This window comes from Galeopterus variegatus, unplaced genomic scaffold, assembly GCF_000696425.1.
Source record: "Galeopterus variegatus unplaced genomic scaffold, G_variegatus-3.0.2 Scaffold2234, whole genome shotgun sequence".
In the NCBI taxonomy this organism is placed as follows: domain Eukaryota; kingdom Metazoa; phylum Chordata; class Mammalia; order Dermoptera; family Cynocephalidae; genus Galeopterus; species Galeopterus variegatus.
Window position 1 is genome coordinate 186,808 of NW_007728345.1, and position 14,456 is coordinate 201,263.

Consider the following 14,456-nt stretch of genomic DNA (forward strand, 5'->3'; position numbering starts at 1 on the left):
CCCCCCCTGGGGGTGTGGCCCGCCCCCCCCATCATGGCCCCCCCCCCCCCGTCTGAACGTGAGCGGGTTGGCGAGGGCTGTGCGTCCCCCGCGGATTCCGTAAAAATCGCTCACAACCGTCCAGCTCCCGACGGCGCCCGCCCTGGCCCAAAGCCCGGGCACCACCGACGGGGGGACGATCCCCGGGTCTGACCAGCACGGACGCTTCAGAAAATGCCAAACAAACTCCTTCAAAAATCACGACGCTTCCACCCCCATCCGCCCCGCACCACACCCCCAAAAGCTGCCCGAACGTCACCGAGGTGCGGGAAACGGAATGGGGGATATTACGGGAAGAAAATCACGAGAGGGAAAGGGGAAAAGTCAACTTTATTTTGGGATGGGATTCTGCAGAACGGAGGGCACCTTCGGCTTCCAGGATCGTGACATGAATCTCATACTGCGGTGGAGACAAGCGGTGGCTCCCGAGCGCACTGGAAAGGGCCGGCGGGAGGGGCGACTCGGGAAAACCGTGGCAGGACCAGAAAAATACATACTTTCCCCAAATAAATATCGTAGACACCAGGGTGACAAGCCTCTAAAGAAGGTGGCATCGGTCTGGCCGTGCGGGATCTGACGCGTGGCCAGAAAGGGCAGATGTTTACAAACCGGTTGTCCCTGCGACCCGCGGGCTTCTCCGCGCCTAGAGTCGCCGCACTCCGGGCGCTCGTGGCCGGGCAGCGTCTCGGTCCTCGGCCTCCAGGGCGTCGGCTTCTCCGGGGTCTGCCAGCCCCTCTCCACGTCCACGTCCGCGTCTCACTTTCGGGGTCCTCCAGCCAGCCGTGAGCGAGGATGTCCGCGCGTCCCCGTTCCCCTCGCTGGCTCCAGCGCGCAACCCAACCGCGCCTGCAACTTGGAGTCAATCATGTCCTGTGGTCGCGCGTCCCCGCCGCCGGGTCCCCTCGGCACCTCCTGTCTGCCTTGCACCGACGCATCCTGCAAAGATACATTCCAGGCGAGGGGCTGTGGTCCCCCCGGTGCCCGCCCGCGAGGACCTCCTGAGCAATCGATAAACTCCTCCTCGACTTGCGTTCCCAACAGCCATGGAGAGGATGCGGATACCTGTTTGGGGTGCTGGCGCCTGCGCCCCCGCGCGCGCGATGTCTCTCTCTCTCTCTCCCAAAAATGTGCTCTTTACCTCTCCACACCAAGGTGCACGGACGCCAAACGGTGATGAAATGAGAAGAAAGCCAATTGCCGGACTGGGGGTGGGGTAGAGATAGCGTCTCTGCGTGCGTCCGCCGCCGAGCCGGGAGCTGTAATTGCTCCAGACAGGGAGCGCTGGGGGCTGGGCGGAGGTGGCCGTGTATAAATAGCGAGACCTCAAATTGAGACGCATAAATAACAGCAGGAGGGTTCTACCCTCGCACGGACCGTCCTCTCGGCGCGGGGAGGCGTGCGGACCACAGCCCGGCGCCCAGCCAGCCCCGCCGAGCCCCGCGGACCCCCGCAGCCCCGGGCAGCCATGGAGGAGCTGACGGCTTTTGTATCCAAATCTTTTGACCAGAAAAGCAAGGACAGCAGCGGTGGTGGCGGCGGCAAAAAAGATTCGATCACGTACAGGGAAGTTTTGGAGAGCGGACTGGCGCGCTCCCGGGAGATGGGGAGCTCGGAACCCAACCTCCAGGACATGACGGAGGGCAGCGGCCACTGTCCGGTGCATTTGTTTAAGGACCACGTGGACAACGACAAGGACAAACTGAAAGAGTTCGGCACGGGGAGGGCTGCGGAAGGTAAGCTCTCCGGGCTCCGGCTCCGGGCCCCACCGGGGACGACGCGTCCTCGCCACTGAGCCTGCCCGCGTGTCCCTCGCTTTGCAAGCGAGGAGGTCCCCGGGCGCCGCGGATCGCGTTCAATTTGACCCCAAACTCTCTGAATTTACAGCCACGGCTGGGACGGAAAGGCCCAGGCAATCATCACTCCACAGTATTCTGGAGAGAATGGAACGAAGCGGGGAGAGGGGCCAGTGGAGGAGCACAGAGACCGGGAGCCGAGGAAGGGCAGAGACTGGGGCCATGCGCTGCTCACAGGCTGGCTTCCCCGGGCACTGGGTGCCGCATCCAGAACTGTCCCAGGCTGGGGTCTGTCAGGGTGGAGGTGCCTGAAGCGAGGTCGGTCGGCCTTGGGCCTCTGGGTGTGTGTGTCTGTCTGCCTTTCTGATACGTTCTCCCATGCGCACAGAGAGGTCCACACACATGTCTCCCAGCACCCAGCTCCTGCCGGCTCCCCGAGAGGAAAATGGGCAGAGTTGAGGACATTCTGGCCGCATCGTCAGAGAGGATAGCGCCCCCGGTCATACTTTCCCTCTTGCGCCTCGAGCCTGATCTCGGGTGATGCAAGCCTGAAAATTAAAAACAGTACCGTGGCCGCAGGTGGCTGGGGCCTGGACCGGGCGTCAGGGCCCCGGGAAGCTGGTAGCCACGCGGCCGCCCTACCCAAGGCTGGGGGGGCGCAGCCCGTCCTGCTGCGCACAGAGCGGGTCCTGGGTCTCCTTCCGGCTGGTCCTCCTGAAACCTCCGCCAAGGATCGCCCTGCTGTTCAGAAAGAAAAGGCACGTTGAGGGCTCAACCAGCGGGTCTCTGTGTAAACAGAGCAGCTGGCAGAGCTAAATCAGAGGAATAAAATTGGCCAGATTTCTCAGGGGCACAGTTTGAGAAGACCATTAATGTATGTTTTTAAATTACAAAGAGAGGAATTATAGGGGCTTGTCATTTAGCCCCCCTTTCCGCTGATGGTCAGAGTTGAGGCGTCGGGATAAACTCCCCAAGAAGCTCGGGCTTCCTGCTGTTCTGGGCCCTACACTTTGGGTGTCCGGTGGCAGAGTTCTGGGGGAATGGCCTTGGAGCTGTGGGGACGACGAATGACAGCCTGCGGGGGCTTTCCCTTCGTTGGAGCAGAGAGCGGCAGAGGCTTCGGTGTAAACCTCTCAGTGCCCACAGTGCACGCAGCGTGGGCCAGGCCCGCCTCATCTGGGGTCCCGAGTCTGTAATTCACACAAAGAGAGTTTTTCTTCCTGGACACGAAAGGCTTCCATTTAGTGTCAGAGATGCACAGTGCCCGGCGGCCAATGCTGTCTGTGTGAGGCTCTTGACCATGTCCCCACTGTCCTTCTTAGAGGCTGAGCCCTTGCTCCTAACACCAAGGCAGTGGGACCCAGGCAAAGAGCCATCACAAAGAAAGCAGAAGGAAGTCAAGGCCTTTCGCAAGTGAGAGGGAAATAAGACCAGGGTTAGGAACAAGGGCCACAGGAAAAGATAGAAATACCCCCAGGTGTGAGCTCCCCCTTGGCTGGGTGTGCAACGACCCCTGGGAGGGCTGAGTCCCAGGCTAACGTTTGCAGGATGGAAGTAACACGGAGTTTTGGAAGACTCTCTGGCTCCCGTGGAAACCTGGACTTCTTGGGAAAAGCGTATCCCTGGCAAGTCAAGCCTGAAGCCTGCGGATTTTGCAGTCTGCTGCAGGTTTTTAAGGGCTTTGAAGGCCAGTTTCTCAGCTGGGCTCAATCCCTGGAGTTCAGCCTTAAAGAAAAGAAGGGGGAAGGAAGCATTGGGGCCGCCTTTAGGAAAGGATTTAGTGTTGGGAAGACATAGAGTGTCCTTGGAAATGCATTTGTTTTAGGAGGTGAAAAGGGATTTAAAATCCAACTTGAGAAGTACCCAGTGCTCAGAAGCCCTAAAGGGAGACTTTTAGAAAGAAGAGGGACTTGGCTACTGGTCACCAGCTCAGGGAACCTGGTGGGGGGCACCGCATCAGGATTTTCCCCTTTTCCTCTAGACGCTTTGGATATGCCTTATTTGCAAGTTTGTGGGCTGTGGGAACTTCCGAGGGTGTCCGTGGTGCGTGCTGCTTTGAGACTGTTTCAGAGCTGAGCTCTTCAGAGTAGAGACTCTAGAAGACCGGCCTCTTCTCCTTGACACGAGGGGAGATGCAATGAGGGCACCGGGTGTGTGTGTGTGTCTGTGGAGGGTGCTCTTTGCCTGGGCTCAGCGGGCCCTATGATCGGGGAGAAAGCAGAGCAGACAAAAACGGGGACGCTGGACTTGCAGCTTCCACCGGCCAGGGGTTGGGGGGACGCCTTTTATTTTAAATCCCTGAGCCTGGTGAGGTCCTGCATTAACAAAAGTGCGAAGGAGAGGTTTTGAGTTAGTCGCTTGAATGCTGACCTTGAGGCCTAAATACTCAGCCCCCCCCCCCCCCGGCGAACACAAACGCGCTCATAATTTTTGGACATAAGAAAGTGCCATTTTTGGCATCTTGGTGGGGTGTGTGCCCAACCGCGTTTGAACGTGTGTCAAAGGGAGAGAGCGACAGGAAAGGAAGGCCGGGGACGTGTATGCTCACGGTTTAGCCCCAGTCTCAATGGCGTGCGTTCAGATACTCAGAAAGAGACCAGGGTGGTGTCTGCGCGCCCAGCTCCAGATGTCCCGGAGGGAGGCTCCACCCGGCCGGCGCGCCCCTGTCGTGCTGCGCTGCAGCGGGGGACAGCGGCTCTCCCTGGGCTGGGGGCTTCCCCTAAGCCTTCCCGGGCGCCTCGCCGGGGACCCGACACCTCGGGCAATTCTTCCTCGGCTTCTTTGACTTAAAAATAATATTTAACACCGCACTTTCCTAAAAAAAAAAAAAAAGAAGGTTAGGCTATGTCAACAGACGCGAAGTGGATAATTGAGGAAACTATGCGGAGATTAGGCCAAGAAACACCGCTCCGGGGAAGCCCAGGTTATTACAGCAGCAGCGTGTGTTCCCCTCGAGGTTGTTTTACCGACTTGACGTTCCCCTTGCGCCAGGGCGCATCTGTTCCCGAGACCCCCTTGCACCGCCTGCATAGGCTAACGTTTCCCCCACTTTGCTAAAAAACATCCACCGCGCGCGGTCTTGCCTGCGCTCGGGAGCCGCGGGCCGGGGGGGACTTGGGGGCTCTCGGGAACCGATTCCCGGGCCTCAGCGCTGTGCCCCTTGCCCGCCCCGCAGGTATTTACGAATGCAAGGACAAGCGCGAGGACGTGAAGTCGGAGGACGAGGACGGGCAGACCAAACTGAAGCAGCGGCGGAGCCGCACCAACTTCACGCTGGAGCAGCTCAACGAGCTGGAGCGACTCTTCGACGAGACGCACTATCCCGACGCCTTCATGCGCGAGGAGCTGAGCCAGCGCCTGGGGCTCTCCGAGGCGCGCGTGCAGGTAGGACCCACGCAGCCGGGTCCTCCGGAGGGCCCAGCGCGCGCCACGGCGGCCCAGGCCGCTGTCCCCTTCTAGGGACGCGGGGAGGCTGGGGCCGGGCTGGGAGAGGCCTGGGGCCTCGCGCACGAGTTCGCATCCAGGGCACGTGCCCTGAAGGCAGGATCGCTCTGCATGCCTAGGTTGTCGGTCATTTGAATTCCTCTTTTCCCCTACTTTCCACCCCGTTTCCCTTCCTCCTGTCCCCTGCGCGACTTTTCCTAGGCTCCGAAGCCCTCCTCCCACTCCAGGGAGCGGAGAGGCAGCGAGGGGAGGGGACGGGTGGGTGCGACACGTTGGGCATCTTGATGAGCGCGGCTCCTACCCGCGCGGGGCCGGATTAGTGCGGGCGCGGGGGACGCGGGGGACGCGGGGGCTGTCCCCATCTGACTCCCCGGAGTCGTGCGGGGATTGAAGGCGTCCATCTGGCGAGCCACTGCGGGCGGGGGCCCTGGGTGCGCGCAGCATGTGCTCGGAGGGACGCCCGGGCAAAGCTTTCTCGGGCATTGTAAACATCAAGTTAAATTGATGAATTTATTTACTGGGTGTGTTTGTGGGGGTGGGGAGGGGACAAGGATTCGCTTCAAAGTCGTTTCCCGCAGGTAGTGCAGACCCCATCTGGGAGGTAGACCCTGGAAGCTGCTGGGAGGAAGACCTCTGTCTTCTGCTTTCTTGACGTTCTGAGCCAGACAGAAGGGCCAGGGAGAGAGGGTCAGAGTCCCCAGACTCTGGGGAAGGGTTCTAAACAAATGAAATGAATATTGCCAATCGGGGAGGGACGCATTAGAAGCAAAGGGCTTTCAAAGAGCGGGTTTCGTATTGGTTATTTGGTCAGCAAATTCAACCCCCTCGCCCCCGCCACTTTATTTAAGAAACGAAAATACAAACACTTTTTATAGATAGTGTTTTATAAAATCTTTAATTAAAAAAAATATATATTTTTTTGTTCCTAAGCTCCTTGCATCTTTCCGTGTCTCTGTAGTAAAAAAGCTTCTTTAAGATTAAATAAACACCGCACCCCCCGCCCCCAGCCCCAAGAACCTCCAGCTTCTCCGCAGCGGCCGCCGCGGTGCTGTAACCGTCCCGCGTCGCAGGAGCTGGCGTGGAGTAGCTCAGGGGGACCCTCTCCCAGGACCAGACCGTTTAGGCTTCTGCGGCCTCAGCAAGGAGAGAGGCAGAGCCCAGGGGGTTTCCGGCTGGCCACACTTCTCAGGGAAGATTGATTGGGCCGCACCATATAAATTAATGAAAAGATTAAACTTTTGCTGAAGGGGACATCAACTTTTATGTCATCTCCTAGTGTCTTTCTGCCTGGGATCTGTAATATCTCCCAGGCTTTGATGTACTGTTTCTATAAAAATAAATTACTTGTAATTTAATTCCACACTATTTCTTTCAGTAGTCTATTACTGAGGTGCACCTTAGCGGGAGGTACCAGAGTTGCAGAAAATTGCTTGTCGGGTGCCTGCAGATCCTGAGAATGCCCTAAAATAAAGAGGAAAAGAGGGGGCGATCGATCCAGAGGCGAATTAAAATTTAACGACTGTAAATAATAATAAAAACAAACACGTGAATAGAAGAGACATAATTTTCTGTTGGCCACGGGGAAACGACTCACGTAATAAAGAGGAGAAAGCAGAAAGTGCTCATAAAAATCAATTAGTTAAAACATGCAGTGGCTGTAAAGGCAGACAAGAGAGAGGAAAAAATGAACTATATTTTAATCCTTCGTCTGAATTGTTTGGCAATCCCTTTCAGTACAGCCTGTCCCGTGTTGTTAAAAGATAGAGTTTCAATTTAGTGTGGAAATTTGCTGTAAATAAATTGAGCGTCCTATGGAAGCTGGTCCTTATTAACCTTTTATTTTTAGTGTTGTACTGGAAACTCATATCGCCCAGCTGTCAGGGTTATAATCGAAAGTTATGAGGCCTCGGTGAGGGGCAGGCGGTAATTTAATTACAACAAATATCTTTGGGTTTATGGCGCAGAGCTAAATTAAATGTCATTATTCACTGTCTGTAATGGAAATCAAAAGGAAATCAGATTACAGCGTTTGTGGAAGAAATCAGTGAGTGGTCCGTAATGAAGAAATAACTGTCTAAACCAGTGTACTGCGCTTTACTTAGCATATTCAGGCCTAATTGGAATTGATCGTGAATCACCCCAAGACTGATTTATGATCGCTGAACGTAGCGGCTAATTCATCACTTTTACTTTTTCATAATCTTATTTTTTTCCTCCCTCTAGCTGAAGGGAAGGTGAGCTTGGCTTTCCAGATTTAAATAGGATTCTGTGTTTGAAAAATGCCCTTCCAGGGGCAACCTTGGCTTTTTCACGCATCTGGCTCAGCCTTCCTGAGGTCTGGAGGTCTGGAGGTCTGGATACCGGACCCCAAAGGCGAGAGGCGAGGAAGACCGGTCCAGAAGGGATCCGGTCCGGAAGGGATCCGGTCCGACTGGGCGGCTGGGGGGGCCAGGGGGCACATGAGTGCAAGCTGTGGAAGTGCAGACATGATTTGTGAAATTCAGCCGGAGCCCAGGGGAAAGGGAATTTTTGGACTGACTTTGCAAAGGAACGCGATGAAAGTTTTTCTAGCCTCCCTGCAACCTTGGGGGAAGAGCTTTGGAACGTTCTGGAAAGCCCGTTCAGATAGCTCAGCCGGGGATACCCCGCCCAGGAAGGAAACTGCTCCCTAAGAGCCACGGACGGGAAAGTTCACGTTTCGTTTCTTACACTCCCGGATGTTTCCAACGTCCCCGGGTTTGCTGAGCCTTCCCCGCGCGGGGGGAACGGCCCCAGGCCCTGCGTGGCGAGCAGGTCGCCCGCGCCCAGCACACGTTTTGCCCCCATCAGCCCCAAGCTACCCGAGTGACTCACGGCCCAGGAAGCCTGTCTTCGTGCTAATTATTCCGCGTGGACGGTGACTGCCATCGCGGCTGTGGGGACAGCACGTGTGGAGGGAAAGCTGTCACGCAAAGCTAGTTAGGAAGGATTAAGAGGCTGAGCGTTCAAGGGGTGGAGGGGGGATGCAGATTCCGTCAGCGACAGACTAAAGGCACTGCGCTCAAGGCCAAGGCTGCGGGGAGGAGGGGTGTGTGGGGGGAAGGGGCTTGTGTTGGGGGGAGGGCGTTCGCACCCACGTTATGACATCAGGCTTGTGAATTTAAATGGGGTGGGCCAGGGTTCCACTGTGCACCCAACCTCTTGATACGGAGCCCCCCAAAATCAGACCTGCAGTGCAGAGCCTGACTTATTGGGGGTCCGCTTCAGGACGTTCATGGCTTGGTGATATTAACTGACCCCCTCCCCCACCCTCCTAGGACTTCCAAGGAGGGCGTCGATTGCATGGACGTTTCTGGGCTCAGGGTGTCTGTCCCAAGCTTGACTGGACGGGAGGTCAGGTTGGGAGCTATTTGTCCACCAGCTCGCCCCCTACCCTGGTGGCTGAAGTCTGAAGGTGGAAAGTCAGATGCTCCCCCCCCCCCGTGTGGCACGGCCTGTGTGGGGGGGTGGGGAAGGGGTGCCCACACGGAACGGTGGAAAGTTCGTGAGTCCATTTCCTCCGGGCAGCGCGCACTTCCTCACTAAATGTACCCTTGTCGACGCTCGCGTCTCACTTGGGGGCCTGGGACGTCCAAGAAGTGAATTTGACAGTTCCCAGCCCTAGGTAGCCAGTTACAGCCGGCGGGAGCGGGACTGGAGGGCTGTGAGGGGCCGGGGTCCTTCAGGTAGCCCGGCCCCAGGCTCCGGAGAGGGCGGGCGCGCCGTCCAGCGTCGCGGGACCCCAGCCCGGCTCACAGGGCAGCGCGCCTCTGTCTGCTTCGTCTCCAGGTTTGGTTCCAGAACCGGAGAGCCAAGTGCCGAAAACAGGAGAATCAGATGCATAAAGGTGGGTGGCGGGGGCCGGGGGCGCGCGTGGAGGCTGCCGAGGGGCTGGCAGGACCCAGGGCGACGCTCACGGCTCCTGTCTTTCCTTGTAGGGGTCATCCTGGGCACAGCCAGCCACCTGGACGCCTGCAGGGTGGCGCCGTACGTGAACATGGGCGCCCTGCGTATGCCTTTCCAACAGGTAGCTGGTTTTTCTTCCTCTGGACAGCGAGGCCCCGCCGCCTCCCTCCGGCCCCCCTTTGCCACCTTCCCTGGCGTCCTCCATCCCCTCCCCCCGACTGCTCCTGCCCCCGAGGACTTCTCGGCTGGCCCACAGAAGAAAGGCGGCCGCTCTTTACAAGGGGGCATTTATAGACGCGTTGGCACGTATTAAAATCACGCTGTAAAACTCCAAGAGTCACCTTTGAGAAGGGAGAAACTTAAACCGAAACATAATTTTACAAAAATCGGAGGGGAAAAAAAGTTTAAAAAGCACCCACCCTGTCTCCCGCCTGGAGCCTTGCTGGGGAACGGGGTGCCAGCGCTTGGGTGTCAGGACTGGGATCAGCACGGATTCACGCCCGCGCCCCCTGAGCGCCCGAGGGCCTCCGCGGGGGCGTCTGCCTGGCTCTTGGACCCCGGCCTTACCCGAACCTCCCTCGGAGCTGGGAGAGCGCAGGACTCGGGGGCCCGGGGTGTATGTGGGGCTGCCAGGGGGATGGAAGATGGTCGCGGAGCCCAAGGGTCCCAAGGGCGGCTCCGTGCTGTAGACTAGCGTCTAGTGGGTGGGGGGAGCTTCGCGGTAGAAGCCACCAGGTCCCCGGGCGAGAGCGCAACGCCCATGTGCGCCCTGCCCCAACTCAGCTCAGGACTGGGCGACCGCCTGAACTTTGAGGCCTCAACCTGCGGGTGCGGGTGGGAGAGTAGACAGCAGGGTAGACGCACGACCTCCACTCGCAACCGTTTTACTCCAAAGGGCTGGCCCGGATTTATATTTGGATGGGTCTTTTGGGGGGGGGGTGCGGAGGTCCTATAGGTTTGGCCGTGGCCTCCTCGAGCAGGCGAGCATGGGGTGGGGTACAAAGAGACATCCAGGAAATAGAGCCCGGGGCGCCCTACAGACTCCCCCTGCCTGAAGTCGGAAGGGCGTCCTAGGCCGCTCGTGCGCGGCGGAGGGGTCCGCAGGCCTTCTGGATCCGACCTCTTCTTGACCTGGGCCCATCTTCAGGCCTGGTGTGGACAGAGCCCCTCTCACCGCACGCACCTTGCAGCACCCCATCCCCAGGGCAGGGCGGCCCCTCCTCCGCATTTCAGGAACTGTCGCTGCCCCGACGTGGCAAAGCCATTAGGGCCCGACTCAAATCAGGCCACAGGAGCCCTGAAGCCTGGCTGAGCGCGTCACGGACTCGGGGACTCGGTGTCCTTGGGCAAAGATGCAGAGGGCGGGGGGCACAGTCTGAGCCAAAGTCAGACCCTGAGTAGGAGGACATGTCCAGGGGTGCCTAGAGCTCCCGTGAGGAGCATGCGTGTGGATTCCCCAACCTGTGTCCCAAGTGTCCAGGGCCCCGTCGGGCCACGGGTGTTCAGAGGACAGCTTCGGCTCCCCGGGCGGGAGTAGGACAGTGGGGTGGTGGTCCCCGGGGTAGGGGAACGGACGACGGCTGCACGGGGAGAGGAGACGCGCTGGGGTTTGTCCGGGTGGGAAAGGCTCTGCCCTGCCCCTCCCCGGGCGCGCTAACCGAGGCGGGTCTGTCCCCGCAGGTCCAGGCCCAGCTGCAGCTGGAAGGAGTGACGCACGCACACCCGCACCTGCACCCGCACCTGGCGGCGCACGCCCCCTACCTCATGTTCCCGCCGCCGCCCTTCGGGCTGCCCATCGCGTCGCTGGCCGAGTCGGCCTCGGCCGCCGCGGTGGTGGCCGCCGCCGCCAAGAGCAACAGTAAAAACTCCAGCATCGCCGACCTGCGGCTCAAGGCGCGCAAGCACGCGGAGGCCCTGGGGCTCTGACCCGCCGCTGCGGCCCGCACTCGCCCCGGGAGCCAGGCAGCCCTGTCCCGGGCAGCCGGGGAGCCCGCGGCAGGCCCGGGGAGGGCACGACCCAGCGAGACCCTCTCAGAGACCCGGCGGAAGACAGAGCCGGACACGCGCGGGGCACCCCGTGCAGCCCTCGCCGGCGCGGTCCGCGCGTCCTGGGATCCTGCGCCAAGTGGAGCCCCGCTGCGCTGCGTCCTTCCCTGCTGCTGGCGCGTCTACCCTGTGCATGGCTAACGACACACCTTTGGGACATCATAGAGTATATGACACACGAAGTCCTGGGGCTGGTCTCCGCTCCACGTGCCGTCTCTTTGTGGCTGTGAACTTTCTCGCATGGAGGAACTGCAGGACGGGTGTGGATTCGAAAGTGGACTTTTGCATCCGAGGCGGGGGTCGTCCTTAACTCTCCGGAAGGCAGCGGTCACCGAGGCGGACGACCTCGCCGAGGGGTGGGGACAGGAGAGGGGAGGTAGGAAGACCAGAGTTTCCCAAGTTGGGACCGTTCTGGGGACCTGAATAATGGGCATGGTATTGATGCACACGTATAGCCCTAAGGCACCGGAGCGCAGCTGGGATTCCTTGTGCCACACAACAGGCGACTTTATAACTTTTCCAGTATTTGATTCCCCATGTGACTTTTTTGTTGTCGTTGCTGTTTTACAGAATTCAGATGCCAGTGACTTGCATATGAGAGGGTCGCTAGGTGTCGAGGTATCAGACTGATGCAGCATTGACTTTAGTGAAATTCAGTAAAGTACAGTAAAGTGCAATACTGTAAATATTATAGATTTAAAGTAAAAAAGAAAGAAAGAAAGAAAGAAAGAAAGAAAGAAAGAAAGAAAGAAAGAAAGAAAAATTAGCCGTGCACTCTTGACCGGCCAGCTCCGACGCGTGAGGGCATTATCTCCCCCGACCGAAGTGTCGGGCTTGGAGGTTCCTCTGCACACGGTGGAGAGAGAGATTGTGTCGCATGTGATGAATCGGTAGGGAGGTGCCAGGAAGTAAGTCTGGTGGCTGACCTGTTTCTGGTGGGGGAGGGAAAAAAGCCTGGGTGACAGCCTCAAGGCTGTGAACTTTATGATCATGCATTACTGTAGTGGTTCCAGTTTTTCTTTCTTTCTTACCCCATCCCCAGCCCTTTAGTTCCCTCCAGTTGTGTCAACACCAAATAGCAATTTGTCTTAGCAGCCAGCATGGAACTGGAAGGTCGCTTGAAATGAGATAACCAAAGTGCTCAGGGTCCCAAGTTATGCACCTGAGTTGTAGGTGATGCGCTTTGCATGAGCTGTCTGGGTGTGTGGGGGTCACAGCGCTGGGCTCGTCTACCTCGAAGATACATCTGCATTTTTTCTCTTTCTTTTCTTTTCTTTCTTTTGCCTCAGAAACTGTCTTTTCCTTCATCCCATCTTTTCCTAACTGGCCATGTAGCCGGCATTCACTAAAATTCAGCAGTTAAATCTATTTCCCCAAGCGGTTTTGACCTTTTCAGATTTGGCATTGGTGATTTTCTTTCCTTGCTCCTGATTTTGGAGACGTGTCTCCAAGAAGAAAAAATAAATAAATTCCCCCTTCCATGTAAGAGAACACTGTCTACCTTTCCACTGAGTGGAAATGGAGGTACATTTGGGCATGCCTTATTTGTCTCATCTGATATTCTTTGTACAAATCAAAAGGCCCCTTTGAAATTTTTTATTTTGGAATTTTAGTGACACTGTAAAACAACGTAGAGAGAAGGAATACAATGTCAGTATTTTTAAAACACTTGCGACTTCCCCCCCCCAGACATTAATGTCATTTGAAGAGTTTGCCTCTTCAATGCAGATTTGTTTTTACACAGCTGCAACTAAAAATAAAAGGTCCTATATACATAAGCTGAAACTTTCCTTTAAGTGCAGAACTGTGTTTCAAAATATTTAAAACTAGCTGCATTCAACTTCATGGGTAACACATGCTAAAAGTTGGAGGCGGGATGTGTACATCCTTATTTTTGTTAAAAAAATTTATAATAATTTTTGTCTAAATGTAACTCTCACTACCCCTTGCTCAACAGAAAACTTGCTCAACAGAAAACTCGCTCCACGTGAGCAGAGAGACATGCAGTCTGGTCCCGGAGGAGGGGAGTGGGAGCTTTTAAAGAAAAGCTGCCTGCTCTCAGCTGTGCTGGGGGCTGGGGGCTGGAAGGCCTGTGGGCGGGAGGTCTCTGTGATGCTTGTTTTTGTTTGATTTCACATGGAAAGTGTGTCAGGTGTAACCCTTGCAAGTGGGACCCCCAAAACAGGACACACCCAGAACTGTGTGAGTAGCTGTTGCTGCTGAGATTGGCTGTCTTTTCTCTCCCAAGAGTTGGGGGTGACCCTCTATGGCTGACTGAATGAGGACTTATCTATTTTTAGCTGCTTCTTTCCCCCAGAAACTGCAGGAGAGGAGCAGTGGAGGATTTCAGCTCGAGCTGTGGTCAGCTGTCACCACCTCATGTCCGTTTTTGTTTTTAGGCTGAAAGCGATGTGGGATGCAGGATGTGATGTGTGGGGGTCTTGGTTTCCCAGGGAGACCCTCTAGAGACACCTTTGCATGCCCACTTGCTGTGTCATTGGCACATTTGCCCCCCACCCCCCAGACGTAAAAAATTAAATTTATGGGGTGGACCCATTTCCGCTGTTATCCTCTCTGCTCAACGTAAGGTCCTTTTCAAAGGCATTCATGTCACTTCTCCATAGCGTTTTGGCAAGCTTGCTGGCAAAGCGAGAAATGTCACCTAGAATTTCACTTTGATGCGATGAGATGCAGACAGAGTATTTGGTGGTGAGACCCACCTGAGAACCGGCATGTGCACTGAAGCAGGGTGCAGGCTGAGCACAGGGCTGCTTTTCTCGCTGTAGGTGTTGATACTTTATTCATGGGGTTCTGTTCGCCGGGGTGGGTTGAGCCGTGGAATGCTGTTTTCTTTTTCTGAAAACTTGGCCAAAGAGTGTATTTAGGATGGGAACTTCTCAGTTTAGCAAAACTCCGTTCTCATCCAGTTTAGTTGTTCTGGTTAAATCTATTTCTTACATATACACCTTTCCTTTCTTTTCTCCTCTGGCATGACCATAAAATACCAGCACGTCATCTCATTGGGCTTATTGGCTTTATTGGATTTGGGTATTGGATTTACTTGGTTGGATTCAGTAGGTGACTCAGGCGTACTTTGAAAAGCTTCGCCACTCAGCATTGTTACGAGTTAGAAAAATGTGGGCCGGCCTGTGGCTCACTCAGGAGAGTGCGGTGCTGATAACACCAAGGCCCCGGGTTCGGATCCCATAT

The 14,456-nt window shown here is 56.5% G+C and overlaps 1 protein-coding gene across 1 annotated transcript; it reads left to right on the forward strand.

Annotated features, from left to right (window-relative positions):
• Positions 1–1,504: 1,504 nt before the first annotated feature.
• On the forward strand, positions 1,505–11,126 carry SHOX (short stature homeobox). Its single transcript, XM_008581011.1, has 5 exons — positions 1,505–1,772; positions 5,008–5,216; positions 9,084–9,141; positions 9,233–9,321; positions 10,881–11,126. Exons 1-5 carry the CDS (start codon positions 1,505–1,507, stop codon positions 11,124–11,126), a joined length of 870 nt encoding a protein of 289 aa, XP_008579233.1.
• The last annotated feature ends 3,330 nt before the right edge of the window (positions 11,127–14,456 follow it).

Bases quoted from the DNA above. Each gene is read 5' to 3' on its own strand.
- SHOX (XM_008581011.1), top strand. From the start codon at position 1,505: ATGGAGGAGCTGACGGCTTTTGTATCCAAATCTTTTGACCAGAAAAGC. The intron at 5,217-9,083 runs GTAGGACCCACG...CTTCGTCTCCAG, and splicing joins TCTCCGAGGCGCGCGTGCAG to GTTTGGTTCCAGAACCGGAG. The intron at 9,322-10,880 runs GTAGCTGGTTTT...CTGTCCCCGCAG, and splicing joins TGCGTATGCCTTTCCAACAG to GTCCAGGCCCAGCTGCAGCT.